At 41.9% G+C, this 18,413-nt stretch overlaps 1 protein-coding gene across 9 annotated transcripts in view; it reads right to left on the bottom strand.

The window, feature by feature from the left end:
- Positions 1 to 18,413, bottom strand: part of NUP98 (nucleoporin 98 and 96 precursor) — a 120,330-nt gene that overhangs the window by 88,439 nt on the left and 13,478 nt on the right. For 4 of the 9 annotated variants that reach the window (XM_045370328.2, XM_045370331.2, XM_074014553.1 and 1 more), the window contains exons 5-10: positions 17,097 to 17,236; positions 14,843 to 14,950; positions 12,977 to 13,157; positions 9,799 to 9,962; positions 4,152 to 4,289; positions 1,837 to 1,975 (exon numbers count right to left, since the gene is read on the bottom strand). In XM_045370328.2, the coding sequence (XP_045226263.2) occupies positions 1,837 to 1,975; positions 4,152 to 4,289; positions 9,799 to 9,962; positions 12,977 to 13,157; positions 14,843 to 14,950; positions 17,097 to 17,236 (870 nt within the window). The remainder of the gene's footprint in view (positions 1 to 1,836; positions 1,976 to 4,151; positions 4,290 to 9,798; positions 9,963 to 12,976; positions 13,158 to 14,842; positions 14,951 to 17,096; positions 17,237 to 18,413) is intronic. The other 5 variants (XM_045370329.2, XM_045370332.2, XM_074014555.1 and 2 more) reach the window with 2 other exon arrangements.

Genomic DNA, 18,413 nt, shown 5'->3' with positions numbered 1-18,413 from the left:
TTCTCCAGTACATTACAAGATCGTTCAAAGGCTCATTAAAAAACTGAGTTAACTGCTGACCTATACCAAATAACCATGTCTTTGTACTCATCTCCCAAATAGAACCTATCAGTGCCTAGTGATGTCTCTGGCACACAAAATCCTCAAGAAATATTTGAACCACTATTTCCCTCGACAAACAAAATAAACTTCCTATATCTGATCTGACTTTTGAAAACATAATTAGGTAGTTATAAGACATATTGAATTTTGAAAACATAATTAGGTAGTTATAAGACATATTGAAAATACTGACTGGCCATGGTGGCTCACACCTATAATCCCAGCACTTTGGGAAGCCAAGGCAGGTAGATCACTTGAACTCAGGAGTTCAGACCAGCCTGGCCAACATGGTGAAACCTTGTCTCCACTAAAAATATAAAAATTAGCCAGGCACAGTGGTGCGTGCCTGTAATCCCAGTGACTCGGGAGGCTGAAGTGGGAGAATCACTTGAAACCGGGAGGGCAGAGGTTGCAGTGAGCCGAGATCGAGATCATGCCACTGCACTCCACAGTGAGACTACACCTCAAAATAAAATAAAAAGTAAAAAATAAAATAATAGTAAGAATATCATGTTCCATAAAACTGGTTTAAATTTTTACAGCATATCTCCAAGACAGTAGGTTAAGGTTTTTAAAATTATTGTTCAATCTTCTCTGTATTTTCCAGATTTTTAACAACGAATATGTATACAATGAACATGCATTCCAAATTTTTGAAACGGTAAAAAATAAACTACTGAATAATCCCCCAAATCAGAAAGGTTTCAACTTTCTTATATTATTTTTCTTATTTTATTTTAGTTTTTTAGAGACCTGCTTCCACTATGTTGCCTAGGCTGGAATGCAGTGGCAATTCACAAGTGTGATCACAGCACACTGCAGCCTTGAACTCCTAAGTGATACTCCTTACTCAGCCTCCATAATGGCTGGGACTACAGGTTCTTACCACAATACCTGGCACATTTCAACTTTCACTAAGAATAACCAGGCTGGCTGGGCGCGGTGGCTCAAGGCTGTAATCCCAGCACTTTGGGAGGCCAAGACGGGTGGATCACAAGGTCAGGAGATCGAGACCATCCTGGCTAACCCGGTGAAACCTCGTCTCTACTAAAAAATACAAAAAAAAAACTAGCCGGGCGAGGTGGCAGGCGCCTGTAATCCCAGCTACTCAGAGGCTGAGCCAGGAGAATGGCGTAAACCCGGGAGGCGGAGCTTGCAGTGAGCTGAGATCCGGCCACTGCACTCCAGCCTGGGCGACAGAGTGAGACTCCGTCTCAAAAAAAAAAAAAAAAAAAAAAAAAAAAAAAAAAAAAAGAATAACCAGGCCAGTTGCAGTGGCTCACACCTGTAATCTCAGCACTTTGGGAGGCTGAGGCGATATAAAGACTCTGTTCTCCACCAAAAAAAAAAAAAAAAAAAAAAGAACAAAAAACAAAAAGCAAAAACAAACCAACACAACAAACCAACAACAAAAATAAGAACAACCAAGTATCTCCTGTATACCACCACAGGTTTGAAACCTGGCCTCATACAATGTGTCACTTAACCAAATATGTTTCCTTCATGGTTTCTCAGCTATTGCTGAGGTAATCCAAAGTAAATGAAAAGCAATTTACATGCCTACTAATTATCTCAAGCCATATCCAGGACTTTAAACCTTTCCCTCTGGTACTTCACATCAAGCTATGGCTTACCTGAGAACTTTTAAATATTTCCAATCATACGAATCAGGAGAATAATGTGTGGTATAGTCAGTGTAACTTTAAGAGAGCCAAACCTGCTTTTTATATGTACCAAAATTAGAAGTGTTTGTATTGGTTCCTAAAGTCAGGGTTGGTTTGTTACCAAAGAGCCCGCCACTGGTTGTACCAAATGAAGGTGCACTGGTTGTGCTGCTTCCAAATGTAGTAAGCTTGTTATTGCCAAACAGGGTCTAAAAAGAATAGAATACAGGAAAATTTAAAATAATATTAAGACACACACCAAACTAAATACAGGTTACCTCAGGTATATTGGATTGGGTACGGGGTGGGGGAAAGATGTCCTAACATTTATAAAAAAGGTAGAAGAAAGATGAATAAAGGCTATCAAAAAATATAAACACAGAATGCTTCTGGCCTGAAAAGTTAATGGTGACCCCTAAGGATTACCACTGAAACAAAAGGAATCCAATGAAACCGGATTTCAGTGAGGCAAAGAAAAAAATAACAAGGCCATCAAATATCTTTTTACCTGTTAAGAGACATGTAGCAAATATTTACTTTGCCAGAAGAAATCATTACAAGAAAAACTTTGAACATGCTACAACATGGACGAACCTTGAAAACGCTACGCTAAGTGAAAGACACCAATCACAAAAGACCATATATTATGATTCCATTTACATGAAGTGTTCAAAATAGTCAAATCCATAGAGAGAAAGCAGGCTTAAGATGATCAGAGGAAAATCGGGAGTGACTGCCAATGACTATGGCATTTCTTTTTGGCATAATGAGTATGTTCTAAAACTACTGATAGTTGCACATTTTGTCAATATACTAAAAACCACCTAGCTGTACACTTTAAAGAGACAAATTGTAAGGCATGTGGACTATACATCAATAAATCTGTCACTAGAAAGTACTGGAAGCCGGGCACAGTAGCTCATGCCTGTAATCCCAGCACTTTGAAAGGCCAACGTGGGAGGATCACTTGAGGCCATGAGTTACCAGCCTGGCCAACATAGCAAAATCCCACCTCTACTAAAAAATACAGAAATTAAGGCCAGGCGTGGTGGCTCACACCTGTATTCCTAGCACTTTGGGAGGCCAAGGCAGGTGGGTCATGAGGTCCTGGCCACCATGGTGAAACCCCATCTCTACTAAAAATACAAAAATTAGCTGGGCATGGTGGCGGACGCCTGTAATCCCAGCTACTCAGGAGGCTGAGGCAGACTGCAGTGAGCCGAGATCGTGTGCCACTGTACTACAGCCTGGTCAACACAGCGAGACTCCATCCCAAAAAAAAGAAAAATAAAAAATTAGCCTGGTATGGTGTCACATGCCTGTAATCCCAGCTACTTGGGAGGCTGAGGCACGAGAATCACTTGAGCCTGGGAGGGAGAGGTTGCAGTGAGCCAAGATCATGCCACTGCAGTACAGCCTGGACAACAGAACGAGACTCAGCTTCAAAAACAACCACCACCACGACCACAACAAAAGTATTAGAATGTCTTGAAGCATTATCTAATTTTCTCAATTTCTCACCTCAATTATCTGTCCAAAGTTTAAAAAAAGAAAAGAGAAATTTCAATCTCCATGGAAACAGGACCATATGTTTTAGGAACTTTGTGCTCCTTTTTTATAAGATGGAGTTTTGCTCTTGTTGCCCAGGCTAGAGTGTAATGGGGCGATCTTGGGTCACTGCAACCTCCACTTCCTGGGTTCAAGTGATTCTCCTGCCTCAGCATCTCAAGTAGCTGGGATTATAGGCACCCACCACCACACCCGGCTAGTGTTTTTTTGTATTTTCAGGAGAGATGGGGTTTCACCATGTTGGCCAGGTTGGTCTTGAACTCCGACCTCAGGTGATCCACCGGCCTCGGCCTCCCAGAATGCTAGGATTACAGGCGTGAGCCACCGCACCTGGCCCTTTTTTCTTTTTTTAACCAACTCACAACAGCAAGTTCAAAGCTTCTTCCATGAGTATCTCAACAATTTCAACAACCTGATCAACCCCAAAAACATTTCATTCCCAAATATCATACCAATTTATCACCTACAAAGGAGGGAAGAACTAGGAGTTAAAAATCATCTGATTCAAACAAAGCAAAAGAACTTGAATTTAGACTCAACAGTTTAACCAATGCTATCAGAAGTATGATGCACATAAGCACAGAGGAAAAGAAATTTTAAAAAGGAAAGAATTTACTAATTGAAAACAAACCTGAAGTTAACCTGAAATTACATCTTATATCAAATTGCCTTTTGTTCTCAAAATCAAATCATATTAGGCTGGTACAATAATACACCCAATAAAAAAATACTTGCAAGAGAGTCAAATCCTTAGAAGAAAATTCCTTTAACAAATCTACAGACATCTTCAAATTACAGTCAACTGTGGAAACCTACCGAACCAACAGCACCAAATCCAGTATTGGTCTGCCCAAAGAGACCTGTTCCTGTTCCAAACGCTGTCCCAGTGCTGGTGTTTGTAGCTGTCCCAAAAAGACCTCCAGGCTGTGAGGCTTGGGTTACTCCAAATAAACCCTGCAAAGAAGTTTATATAGATTAAAAGATACCCTACAATAGTTTCCGCATCGAGTCTCAGATTAACCAAAAAAAAAAAGTTACAATTTTTTCAAACTTATAATGACAAATACTAGGCTAAATAACTTAGATTTAGGTGAAAAGAACTAATCACTATCAAGCTGGGGAGTGGACTTAAAATCAAGTAACCAAAAATAATCAGTGAAAATAAATCAACACGGACTGAGGTAGTAGTGTTATGTTAAAGAGCCTTATTCCTTTTTTTGATAATGGAGTTTCGTTCTGTTGCCCAGGCTGAAGTGCACTGGCACAATCTCAGCTCACTGCAGCCTCCGCCTCCTAGGTTCAAGTGATTCTGTCGCCTCAGCCTCCCAAGTAGCTGGGACTACAAGGGCACACCACCACATCCAGCTAATTTTTGCATTTTTAGTAGAGATGGGGTTTCACAATGTGCCCAGGCTGGTCTCAAACTCCTGACCTCAGGTGATCCATCCGCCTTGGCCTCCCAAAACGCTGGCGTGAGCCACTGCACCCAGCCAAAAGCCTTAATTCTAAATGAGACACTATACTCATTTCCAATGAGCAATCTGCATCATCCTATGTTTAACAATGTATTTTACTTATGCATTAATAAAGAAAAAATATTGTGCTAATAGACTTGCTGAAGAGGGAATTCACTGTGCTGTTTTTTAAAGTTTTATTGAGACACAATTCACACACCACAAAATTCACTCATTTATAGTGGACTATTCAGTGATGTTTTGCGTGTTCACAGTTGTGCAACCATCCCTACTATCTAAATTCTCACTACCCCCAAAAGAAATCCCAGACCCATCAGCAATTACTCCCTATCCCTAGGGAACCATTAATCTTTTTCTGTGGATTTTTTAAAAATTCTCAACATTTAATATGAATGGAGTCATTAAAAATGTGGTCTTTTGTGACAGACTTGTTTCATTAGCACGTTTTCAAGGTTCACCTGTGTTGTAGTATGTATCAGTACTTCATTCCAATTTATGGTTAAACAATATTCCATTATATGCATATACCACAATTGGTTACCCATTTGTTGTTAATAGATCTTTAGGTAATTTCTACATTTTAGTCATTATGAATAATGCTGTTATGTTCATTTGTGTACAAGTCTGTGTCTTATTTTTCTTTGGTAAACCCCAAGATGTGCAACTGCTGGTTCATATCATAACTCTGTTTAACATTCTGAGGAACCACCAAACTGTTTTCTTAACAGGGTGGCACCATTTTACATTCCTACCATCAATGTATAATGGTTCCAACTTCTCCAGGTTCAATACTTACTACTGGCTTTTTTTTTGTTTTTGTTGAGTCTCACACTGTCACCGAGGCTGGAGTGCAGTAGCACAATCTCGGCTCACCACAACCTCTGCCTCCTGGGTTCAAGAGATTCTCCTGCCTCAGCCCCCCGAGTAGCTGGGACAACAGGCGGGCACCACTATGCCTGGATAATTTTTTGTTATTTTTAGTAGAGACGGGGTTTCACCATGTTGTCCAGGCTAGTCTTGAACTCCTGACCTTGTGATCTGCCCGCCTTGGCCTCCCAAAGTGCTGGGATTAAAGGCGTGAGCCACCATGCCTGGCCTATTACTGTCTTTATTATATCTTTCAAGTAGGTGCAAAGTGGTATTTCATTTTGGTTTTCATTTGCCTTTCCCTGATGACTTATGACGTTAAGCATATTATCACACCACTTACATATCTTCTTTGGAGAAATGTCAATTCAAATCCTGGGCCCTTTTTAAATAAGTTATTGTCTTACTACTGAATTATAGGAGTTATTTATATATCCTGGATACAAGTCCTATATCACATACGATTTTCAAATATTTTCTTCCATTTACAGGTCTTCTTTTCATTTTGATGATATCCCCTTGATACATAAATGTTTTTCTGCCATCTTTTTTTTTTTTTTTTTTTTTTAAGAGATAGGGTATCATTACCTTACTCAGGCTAGAGTGCAGTGGCCTATTCATAGCACGATGATAGTGCACTGCAGCTTCTAACTCCTGATCTCAGTGATTCCCCGACCTCAGCCTCCTGAGTAGCTGGGACGACAAACATGTGCTAAAAGGCCTGGCTAAAAGGTTTTAATTTTGAAAAAGCCCAATTTATCTATTTTTTCTTTTTCTGCTTTTGCTTTTGGTGTTGTATCTAAGATACTATTGTCTAACTAGGTTTCTTCTAACAGTTTTATAATTTTAGCTCTTGCATTTAGAAATTTGATCAATTTGGGCCGGGCGCAGTGGCTCAAGCCTGTAATCCCACCACTTTGGGAGGCCGAGACGGGTGGATCACGAGGTCAGGAGATCGAGACCATCCTGGCTAACCCAGAGAAACCCCGTCTCTACTAAAAATACAAAAAATTAGCCGGGCGAGGTGGCAGGCGACTGTAGTCCCAGCTACTCCGGAGGCTGAGGCAGGAGAATGGCGTAAACCCGGGAGGCGGAGCTTGCAGTGAGCTGAGATCCAGCCACTGCACTCCAGCCTGGGCGACAGACCGAGACTCCGTCTCAAAAAAAAAAAAAAAAAAGAAATTTGATCAATTTTTGGCCAGGCATAGTGGCTCACACCTGTAATCCCAGCACTTTGGGAGGCCAAGGCAGTCAGATCACTTGAGGTCAGGTGTTCGAGACCAGCCTGGCCAACAGGTGAAACCCTGTCTCCACTTAATACAAAAAAATTAGCCAGGCATGGTGGTGCGCACATGTAATTCCAGTTACTTGGGAGACCAAGGCAAGAGAACCGCTTGAACCCAAGAGGCAGAGGTTGCAGTGAGCCAAGATCGTGCCACTGCACTCCAGCCTGGGCAACAGAGCAAGACTGTCTCAAACAAAAAACAAAAAACAAAAAACTGATCAATTTTAACTTTTGCAGTTAACTCAGTGCTGTGAAGAAAGAATCCAACCTCATTATTTTGCATGTGAATAATCAGTTGTCTCAGCACCACATGTTGAAAAGACCATTCTTCTTCACTGAATTGTTTTGGTATCCTTGTTGAAAATCAATTGTCTACAAATGTGAGGGTTTATTTCTGGACTCTCACTTCTATTCAATTGGTCTATGTCTCTCCTTATGCCAGTAACACAATTACTATTGCTTTATAGTAAGTTTTAAAATTGAGAAGTAAAGCCAGGTACAGCTGCTCACACCTGACCTCAGTGATTCCCCGACCTCAGCCTCCTGAGTAGCTGGGACGACAATCATGTGCTAAAAGGCCTAGCTAAAAGGTAATCTCAGCACTTTGGGAGTGCAAGGAGAGCAGATTGTTTGAGCCCAGAAGCTGGAGACCAGCCTGGATAACTCAATGAAAACCCATCTCGGCCGGGCGCGGTGGCTCAAGCCTGTAATCCCAACACTTTGGGAGGCCGAGACGGGCGGGTCACGAGGTCAGGAGATCAAGACCATCCTGGCTAACACGGTGAAACCCCGTCTCTACTAAAAAATACAAAAAACTAGCCGGGCGTGGTGGCGGCGCCTGTAGTCCCAGCTACTCGGGAGGCTGAGGCAGGAGAATGACGGGAACCCGGGAGGCGGAGCTTGCAGTGAGCTGAGATCCGGCCACTGCACTCCAGCCTGGGTAACTGCAGCGAGGCCTGTCTTAGAAAAATAAATAAAATTGAGAAACATGAAGGCCGGGCACAGTGGCTCATGCCTGTAATCCCAGCACTTTGGGAGGCCGAGGCGGGTGAATCACTTGAGGTCAGGAGTTCGAGACCAGCCTGACCAACATGGTGAAGCCCCGGCTCTACTAAAAATACAAAATTAGCTGGGTATGGTGGCGCACGCCTGCAATCCCAGCTATGTGGGAGGCTGAGAAAGGAGAATCTCTTGAACCCGGGAGGCAGAGGCTGCAGTGAGCTGAGATCGTGCCATTGCACTCAAGCCTGGGCAACAAGAGCGAAAAATCCGTCTCAAAAAAAAAAAAAAAAGAGAGAGAAGCCTGAGGGTCCTCCAACTTGTTGTTTTTCAAAATTGTTTTGGCTATACTGGGTTCCTTCTTGTTCTTCCTTCAGTGTTTTTATCATGTAAAAGTGTCAAATGTTTTATCTATATCTACTGAGGTGATCATGTGGTTGTTTTTTAAATTATATTACCACAGTGTATTACAATGATTAATGATGATATGTTGAACCAATCTTCCTTGGATAAATCCCACTTAGTCATGGATTATGATCCTTTTTTGTTTGTGTGTTTGTTTTGAGATGGAGTCCCGCTCTGGCGCCCAGGCTGGAGTGCAGTGGCACAATCTCAGCTCAACTGCAACTTCTGCCTCCTGGGTTTAAGCAATTCTCCTGCCTCAGCCTCCTGCGTAGCTTCAATTACAGGCACCTGCCACCATGCCCAGCTAATTTTTGTATTTTTGGTAGAGATAGGGTTTCACCATGTTGGCCAGGCTGGTCTCGAACTCCTGACCTCATGGTCCACCCCACCTCAGCCTCCCAAAGTGCTAGGATGACAGGCATGAGCCAGCATGCCCGGCTGATCTTTTCCACATGTTACTGAAATCAGTCATCTAGTATTTTGAAGACCTGGGGTACAAGCATACTTTTTTTTCCTTGAGATTAAGTCTCGCTTTGTTGCCCAGGTTGGAGTGCCATGGAGCAATCCCAGCTCACTGCAACCTCTGCCTCCCCCTGGGTTCAAGCTATTCTTGTGCCTCAGCCTCCCAAGTAGTCAGGCACCAACCACTGTGCCTGGCTAAGTTTTGTACTTTTAGCAGAAACGGGGTTTTACCATATTGGCCAGGCTGGTCTCGAACTCCTGATCTCAAGTGATCTGCCCACCTTGGCAGTGATGGGATTCCAGGCATAAGCTACTGTGCCCAGCCCATACTTGTTTTTTAATCAGTAAAAGTATCTCTAATTTTAAGATGAGGTAAATTCCAAGTTCTGATCAATTACTCACATATCACTTCATTCTTTAATTTCATACTTCCCTAAAAAAGATCTCTAGAAATAAACTAGTAATGACCATGAGGACCTTCTCTTTGGACACAGTATGGCTCTAAGTTGTAGGTCTCCCTTTAAAAACAAAAAACAAAAAACAAAAAATTTCTTTGTACGATTCCCCCTAAGGGAACTAGATGAAAGCTCCCTTAGTTCCTGTTGTTGGCTATATTCCAAAATATAGTCAGTAATAAGTATTTTCTCCTATCCCCTATAGAATGGCTATAGTCAATCTTCCAAGGCATAGCTTCAAGAGGGCCAAGTCCAGCCCACTAAGTAGTTCCTACTTAGTGATGAGAAAAATACTTTCAGAAAGGATAAGTGACCACCTCAACAGCATCTCAACAAGTAAAGAGTAGAGCCCAGGCTAGAATCTAGGTCTTAATTATTCTAAGACTTTGTTCTCTTCCCTTCATTAAATACCCTCAACTCTTAAGATCTGCAGTAGAGGTAGAATTTGCTAGTTAGACATGATTACTTAACTCTACAAGTAAGACCTGGAGGTAAATAACGGTCTGTTTCCTTACCATGGTGTTGGTGCTTGGCTGTCCTAGAGTGCTGGTATTACCAAAGGAAAAGCCAGTGTTCTGGGTGGTTGTGGCCTGGCCAAATGGTTTGCTGAAGAGGCTGGTAGTCTGCTGATTCTGTTGGCCAAAGAGACCACCTGGATTTGTTCCAAATCCAGTTGTACCTTTTAGGAAAAAGAAAAGAAAAAAAATGTAAACACCCAAAAATACAAAACCTTCCATTATCCAGTTATTTCAAGTCCTTATGTTATCTACTACTCTTCATTCACTACTTGATAACCTTTTCATTTTCCATCCTTCACCTAACTCTAGATTTAAACTTTAACTTCTGTAATAACACCCTGACCCCAAGAAGTCTAACTAGGCTAAATGATCTTCCCTTGTAAGTCCACAGCTTCCTTCTATTTTACAAGATAATACACTAGAAGTCAGCATGTGTATTTTAAACTTGCTAGTCTAAGTTATTGAGAACAAAGGCCTCTTCTTTACATGAATATATCCAGCCCAGAGTCTGATATGTAATATTCAATAATGAATATGGGCCAGGCACAGTGGCTCACATCTGTAATAACAACACTTTGGGAGGCCAAGGCAGGAGGATCACTTGAGGACAGGAGTTCCTGAACAGCATAGGCAACACAATGGGACCCCATCTCTACAAAAAAATTGTAAAAATTAGTCAGGCATAATGACTTGTGCCTGTGGTTTTAGCTACTAGGGAGACTGAGGTGGGAGTATGGCTTGAGCCTGGGAGTTTGAGGCTGTGGGGAGCTGTGATGGAGCCACTACACGACAGCCTGGGTGACAGAGCTAGACAGTGTCCTCCAACTCCCACCAAAAAACAGAAAAAATTAAGAAACATTAGCCAGGCAGAACAGTGGGAATATTACTTGGGCCCAAGAGTTCAAGGCTGCAGTGAGCTATGATTGCTCCACTGCACTCTAGCCCGGTCAACAAGGTGGGACTGTGTCTCAAAAACAAACAAACAAACAAACAAAACGCATACTAAACTAAATCATGGAATATCAAGATTGAAAAGTACATTAGGATGGACATGGTGGTTCACACTAGTAATCTCAGTACTTTGGGAGGCTGAAGCAGACAGATTGCTTGAGGCCAGGAGTTCGAGATCAGCCTGGCCAACATGGCAAAACCCCGTCTCTACTAAAAATACAAAAATTAGCCAATGCTGGCAGGCACGGTGGCTCACGCCTGTAATTCCAGCAATCTGGGAGGCTGAGATGGGCGATCACCTGAGGTCAGGAGTTCCGATCAGCCTGGCCAAGATTATAAAACCCCATCTGTACTAAAAATACAAAAAAATCAGCCAGGCATTGTGGTGGGCGTCTGTAATCCCAGCTACTTCAGAGGCTGAGGCAGAGAGAATTGCTTGAACCTGGGCGGTGGAGGATGCAGTGAGCCGAGATCACACCACTGCACTCCAGCCTGGGCGACAGAGTGGAACTCTGTCTGAAAAAAAAAAAAAAAAAAAATTAGGGCTTGGCACCATGGCTCACACCTATAATCCCAGCACTCTGGGAGGCCGAGGCTGGTTAATCGCCTGATGTCAGGGGTTTGAGACCAGCCTAGCCAATGTTGTGAAACCCCAACTCTATTAAAAATATAAAAAATTAGCCAGGCATGGTGGTGGGCGCCTGTAACCCCAGCTCCTCAGGAGGCTGAGGCAGGAGAATCACTTGAACCTGGGAGTTGGAGGTTGCACTGCACTGCAGCTTGAGCAACAGTGAGACTCCAACTCAAAAAATAAATAAATAAATAAAATAAAATTAGCTGGGTGTGGTGGTGGCACATGCCTATAGAGTGGCTGAGGTAGGAGAATCACCTAAGCCCAGGAAGTCGGGGGTGCAGTGAGCTGTGATCACACCACTGCACTCCAGCATGGGCAATGAGTAAGAACCTAAGACCCTGTCTCAAAAAGAGAAAAGAAAAAGTAGGTTAAACATTACTTAAATATGTATTTTTGTGTGTGTATGTGTATGTACATCTCTTCAGAAGGCTATGAAAAGCTCTAATTTTTGCTTTTCTATACAGAGGCAAACTGGTGGATGGAGAAAGTGTAGAAGCAAAGTATATAATCTCTGGTTAGTTTTCTGTATTTTGTGAACTTTGTATCATATATGTGCATTACTTTTGCAAAAGTAGTATTTTTGTAAAGTAAATTAGTCATCATCTTTAACTCCTCTTTCACATCCCACATTAAACCAATCCATCAGCAAATCCCATCAGTTCTATAATCAAACTGGGTCCAGAACCTCATCTTTTTTCTTTTCCATCCTTATTATTTTGAGACGGAGTCTTGCTCTGTCACCCAGGCTAGAGTGCAATGGCGTGATCTCAGATCACTGCAACCTCTGCCCCCCAGGCTCAAGCGATTCTCCTGCCTCAGCCTCCCAAGTAGCTGGGATTACAGGCACTTGCCACCATGTCCAACTAATTTTCATATTTTTAGTAGAGGCAGGGTTTTACCATGTTGGCCAGGCTAGTCTTGAACTCCTGACCTCAAGCAACCCACCTGCCTTGGCCTCCCAAAGTGCTAGGATTGCAGGCATAAGCCACCACACTTGGCCTCTTTTCCATCCTTGCCCAAGCCACTAACACCTCTCATGCTGATAATAGCTTTCTAAGTAATTTGTTTCTCCTCTTTCTTACCACCTACTCTCAATATAGGAGACTTCAGAATCATCCTTTACTCACAATCACATGACTTCTCTGTCTAAACAACTCTCAGGATTTCCTAAATCAAGTAAAAATTCAAGTCTTGATATTAGTCTACAAAGTTGTATAAAATATGGCCCCCATATCCCCCAGTATTTTCCCTTGCCCTCTCTTCAAATGGCCAAAACTCAAGAGTTTTTAGACTCAGTTTCCACTAGCTGGAATGTTCTTCCCCCAGCAATCTGTACAACTTGCTCTTTCATCTTCTTCAGATACGTCACTGCTCAAACATCACCTTCTCACGTGAAGCATTCCTTAGTCATCTTCATCTTAAACTGTCTTTCTCCCTTTCCCCACATATATCCAGGCATTCCTTCCTATTCCTATGGTATCCCTGAATTATTATTTTTCTCCATAGCACTTAATCCAAAATGGCAATTATGTTTTAGTTTTAGTTATCTGTCTCTCCTCAATATAATCTAATATGATATCAAGTGCTTACTAGTTCCAAAGGCAGTTTTGTTCTGACCATATGCAAAGCCTGAATTAGTGGTGGAGGAACTGAAGAGTCCTGTTGCACTGGAAGTGGCTGGAGAAGACCCAAACAAGCCAGTTGTGGTACCTGCTCCCACCTGGTTCTGTGGGCCTTTCCTGTTAGCCTGATAATCCTCTAAACGAAGTTCCTGAAGGGAGGGAAAACATATTTCTAATCTTAACATGTAGCTAAAAATAATTATTTAGGAGGCTAAATACTTGAATTTAGTATTCAAGTTCTACTTTCACACAGGAACCATGACTAAAAGAGAGAAAACTAAGGAATGACATTATATCATTAAAGAAAAACATTTCCAACAAACACTAAAATTCATACCACAATTACTGTAAAACTACAAGCCAAAGAGTCAATCATATCTTAATCTGAGTTTTCTTTTACAAACAATACACTCTTTCGGTAAAATGTCATAAAATAATCCTAACTCTCCCTAGCCCTAAAATATAAAAATAAAATAAAAATTATAGTGAATTAAAAGATGCAGATTCTGTGGGGCAAAAAAATTAGAAAAAGAATAAAGTTTACCAATTTTGTCTCAAGTCAGTATGTTCCTGGCACAGCCCAATAAAGCAAGCATAGTTTGGTATGCAGAAGGAAGCAATCACTACAATTGGGAACGACTATCACAATGTACAGCAACCTACTACATAAGCAGTAAGAATGAACAAACTAACTTCATGCAACAACATGGATGAGTATCTCAATGTTGAAAGACAGCCATTAAAAAGTACATAATGTGGCTGGGCGCTGCAGCTCATGCCTGTAACCCCAGCACTTTGGGAGGCCAAGGCGGACGGATCACAAAGCCAGGGTTCAAGAACAGCCTGGCCAACACAGCAAAATCCTGTCTCTACAAAAAAATCAAAAATTAGCCGGGCATAGTGGCGTGCAGCTGCAATCCCAGCTACTCCGGAGACTGAGGCAGGAGACTGCTTAAATCCGGGAGGCAGCGTTTATAGTGAGCTGAGATCACGCCACTGCACTCCAGCCTAGGCAACAGAGCAAGACTCCATCTCAAAAAAAAAAAAAATTTAGCTGGGTGTGGTGGCCCACACCTGTAATCCAAGCTACCAGGGAGGCTGAGGTGCAAGAATTGCTTGAACCTGGGACGCAGAGGTCATAGTGAGCCAAGATGCGCCACTGCACTCCAGCCTGGGTGACGGAGACACTGGCTCAAAAAAAAAAAAAAAAGAAAAACTTTTATTAAGCTGTATGACTTTGCATAATTTTACTAAAAACACCTTCATATGCATGCATACACATTGCCCAGCGTAACAGAAGCAACATCCAATCAGAACAGACGATTAGACTGGGCTCAGGGGCTCATGCCTGTTATCCCAGCACACTGGGAGGCCGAGGAAGAAAGATCACTTGAGCTCAGGAGTTTGAGACCGGCCTGAGCAACATAGTAAGACCTCATCTCCACAAAAAAATTTTTAAACATTAGCTGAGCATGGGGCACATGCCAGCAGTCCCAGCTATTTGAGAGGCTAAGGACATGAAGCCTGGGAAGCTGAGACTGCAATGAGCTGTGATTGTGTCACTGCATTCCAGCCTGGGCAAAAAAGCTCAAAAAAAAAAAAAAAAAAAAGACCATTGGGGTGCTATACCTTCACATATCCCTGAATATTATCCCTGCCTAAACAAGTAGATATCTAGAAATAATACTTGATTTTTAAAAATAATTCGGTTAATTTTTTACATAAACCCAAACTGAACCCCTCTATCCTAAAAATAATCAAAACCATTTTTAAAAGCTACATTCCAATAGAATCAAAAAGGTTAGACTGACATTCTGTATTGTATTTTACTGACCTCTAGTGACTTGCTTTCATATTCTTTCATAGCAGTAATACACTGGTGCTTGGTACTTATGTTAGTGCTAACTCCAGCTTTGACCATAGTATCTGTACCAGTTGGAGGCTGCAAAGAAATAAAGGCAAATTTGTAGGTCCGAGTTTTATATTGCTACTCTCTCAGACACAATTTCTCAACCACTGAACTCTAAAACTAGTCCTCCCAGGTCTTTTATACTGAGATGGTTTCAAGGGTGTTTGATTAAATATATTGCATTTCTGATCTCTCCCCACATCAAGATTATCTGAATAAATCAATCTTAGTAACAAAGTAATCACAAACCCAAGGATTAATCCCATAACCCAAGCCATCCAATTACATGCTGAAATACATGTAATACTATGCACAAGGAAAGTTTTACCCAATATATACATTTAAACCTCTATATCTAAGTTCTCCTTTCTATTCTGCCCTGTAATGTTGCATTAAAAAAATACAGAGGGCCGGGCACGGTGGCTCACGCCTGTAATCCTAGCACTCAGGGAGGCCGAGGCGGGTGGATCACAGGGTCAGGAGTTTGAGACCAGCCTGGCCAATATGGTGAAACCCTGTCTCTACTAAAAAATAAAAAAAACAACAATAAATTAGCCAGGCATGGTGGCACGCACCTGTAGTCCCAGCTACTCAGGAGGCTGAGGCAGGAGAATCGCTTGAATTCGGGAAGTGGAGGTTGCAGTGGGTCAAGATTGCGCCACTGCACTCTGGCCTGGGCAACAGAGTGAGACTCCATCTCAAAAAACAGCAACAACAACAACAACAACAACAACAACAACAAAAATATGGAAACCGACCAGGCGCAGTGGCTCACGCCTGTAGTCCCAGCACTTTGGGAGGCCGAGGTGGGTGGATCACTTGAGGTCAGGAGTTCAAGACCCGCCTGGCCAACATGGTGAAACCCTATCTCTACTAAAAATACAAAAATTAGCTTGGATGGGTGCATGTAATCCCAGCTACTTGGGAGGCTGAGGCAGGAGAATCACTTGAACCGAAGAGGCGGAGGTTGCAGTGAGCCAAGATTGCACCGCTGCACTCCAGTCTGACTGTCTTCAGAAAAAAAAAAAAAAAGAAATATGGAAACCTGTTTTTCCCCGATAACCTTACAAGGAAAAAGGCACAATAAGTCAAACTAATGATTCCTGCTTGTACTGCCAGTTTTCTCAACTATTGTGCTTTACAAAAGGCATCACACAATATTTTTCACTATCGTTTATATTTTAACTTTAAATTCGAGGTTGTAAATTTAGTACTATGAATTAACCAATTTACCTGAGAAATTCTTCATTTTCTGGAGTATATTTTAACAAGTTTTATTTCTGCCAAAGATTTCCATTAGGCTAACTGCACTTCCAGCGTACCCTAAGAATCCCCCAAATATTTACATCAAGTGGTATTCCATATGTTTCTGTAAACAAAATCCTCCACTCTAGCCCTCCACTCAACCCCTCTCAAAAAAAAAACACACACACACACAAAAACTTTATGGCCCCATTTAGCCATTTCATCAACAAAACCTGTATTTTTAATCTGGTACAGAATGTTGATGAGTTACTCTTATTTGCCACCTATTATTTCCATAAAGAATAGTTGACCAGGCCGGGCATGGTGGCTCACGCCTGTAATCCCAACACTTTGGGAGGCAGAGGTGGGCAGATCACCCGAGGTCAGGAGTTCAAGACCAGCCTGGCCACCACGGTGAAACACCATCTCTACTAAAACTACAAAAAAATTAGCTAGGTGTGGAGGTGGACTCCTGTAATCCCAGCTACTCGGGAGGCAGAGGCAGGAGAATCACTCGAACCCAAGAGGTGGAGGCTGCAGTGAGCTGAGATAACACCACCGCCCTCCAGCCTGGGCAACAACAGTGAAACTCCGTCTTAAAACAAAACAAAACAAACCAAACTAAACCAAACCAAACCAACAGCTGACCATTCAGAAGCAAATTTTTAACACAGTAAATTCAAATTCTACCTTATACCAGCTTATTATAAAATTTTATGAATACACATTTGATTGGGATGAGCCTAATTCAAATATACATCATAATCTAGATTTGCATTTCACAAGTTTCCCTGTCTACTATACAACTTGTTTTTAACACATTGTTCAGGAAGTGTCAAGCTAAGCTGGATGAGAAGCAATTTTACTATTCATCCTGCAAAGAAATATACATGCGGGAAAAAACATTCCACAAAGATTGGAAGAAAATACATACGTTAAATTTAATAGTAGTCCCAGTAGGAGCAGCTGTAAAACTACTTGGCCCAAAGAGGGAGCCAGATGTGCTGCCAAAAGGATTAGAGGTGGTATTTGTGGTTCCAAAGAGTCCTCCACTGCTAGTACTGGTTCCAAAATCTAAAAATAAGAAAAACGAGATGATAACAGTAAGAAATTTAAGAAATCTATAAGATGCCTTGGAATTGGGCTATGGCACTAGTGCCACAGTACTTTTTCACATTCTCAATTTTTTTTTTTTAAGACAGGGTCTTGCTCTGTCTCCTAGGATGGAGTGCAGTGGTGCAATCACAGCTCACTGCAGCCTTGACCTCACAGCCTCAAGCAATACTCCTGCCTCAGTCTCCCAAGTAGCCGGGACCACAGGCATGCGCCGCCACACTCAGCTAATTTTTTTTTTTTAATTTTTGTAGAGAGTGCCTCTTGCCATGCTGCTCAGGCTAGTCTCAAATTGCTGGGCTCAAACAATCCTCCCACCTCAGCCTCCTAAAGTGCTGGGATTACAGGTGTGAGTCACTGCGCCTGGTCTCACATCCTGAAATTTTTTACCTTTCAAGTCTCCCAAGCAAATATATTCAAATAGAAATTATTTTTTTTCCTTTTTTTTTTTTTTTTTTTTGAGACTGAGTCTCGCTGTGTAGCCCAGGCTGGAGTGCAGTGGCGCGATCTCAGCTCACTGCAACCTCCGCCTCCCGGGTTGACGCCATTCTCCTGCCTCAGCCACCTGAGTAGCTGGGACTACTACTGGTTAGCCCGCCACCACGCCCGGCTAATTTTTTGTATTTTTTTTTTTTTCAGTAGAGACAAGGTTTCACTGTTGTTAGCCAGGATGGTCTTGATTTCCTGACCTCGTGATCCACCCACCTTTGCCTCCCAAAGTGCTGGGATTACAGGTATGGGCCACCGCGCCTGGCCCAAACAGAAATTTCATACAGAAAAATACATACTTCCAAGCTCAACAACTTTCAAGTGAAACAAAGTCTGAATCCTTTGGTCAGGTAAGTGTCCATAAAGACCTAAGGTCACACTTGGAAGACAACTTAAAAGAAATACCTTGTTTCATCATAAATTTTATCTCATTTCTCCTTTTCTCGTTTAACTAGATGCTGAATGAACTTGTCTTTCTGAAAACATCTTGTCACAGACTTCAAGAGTGGTCACAGTACGTTTTATTTACATACATTATGACATATACCTACACATAACCGAAAACTTTAGAATATACAAGTGGTCCTATTAGAGAAATCAAATATAGGTTAATGGAAAATTTCACCCCCTACAATTTCAGAAAAATTAG

Source organism: Macaca fascicularis, chromosome 14 (assembly GCF_037993035.2).
Source record: "Macaca fascicularis isolate 582-1 chromosome 14, T2T-MFA8v1.1".
Classification (NCBI taxonomy): Eukaryota; Metazoa; Chordata; class Mammalia; order Primates; family Cercopithecidae; genus Macaca; species Macaca fascicularis.
The sequence above is the reverse complement of the archived record's forward strand: the minus strand, read 5'-3'. Positions and strand labels throughout refer to the sequence as shown.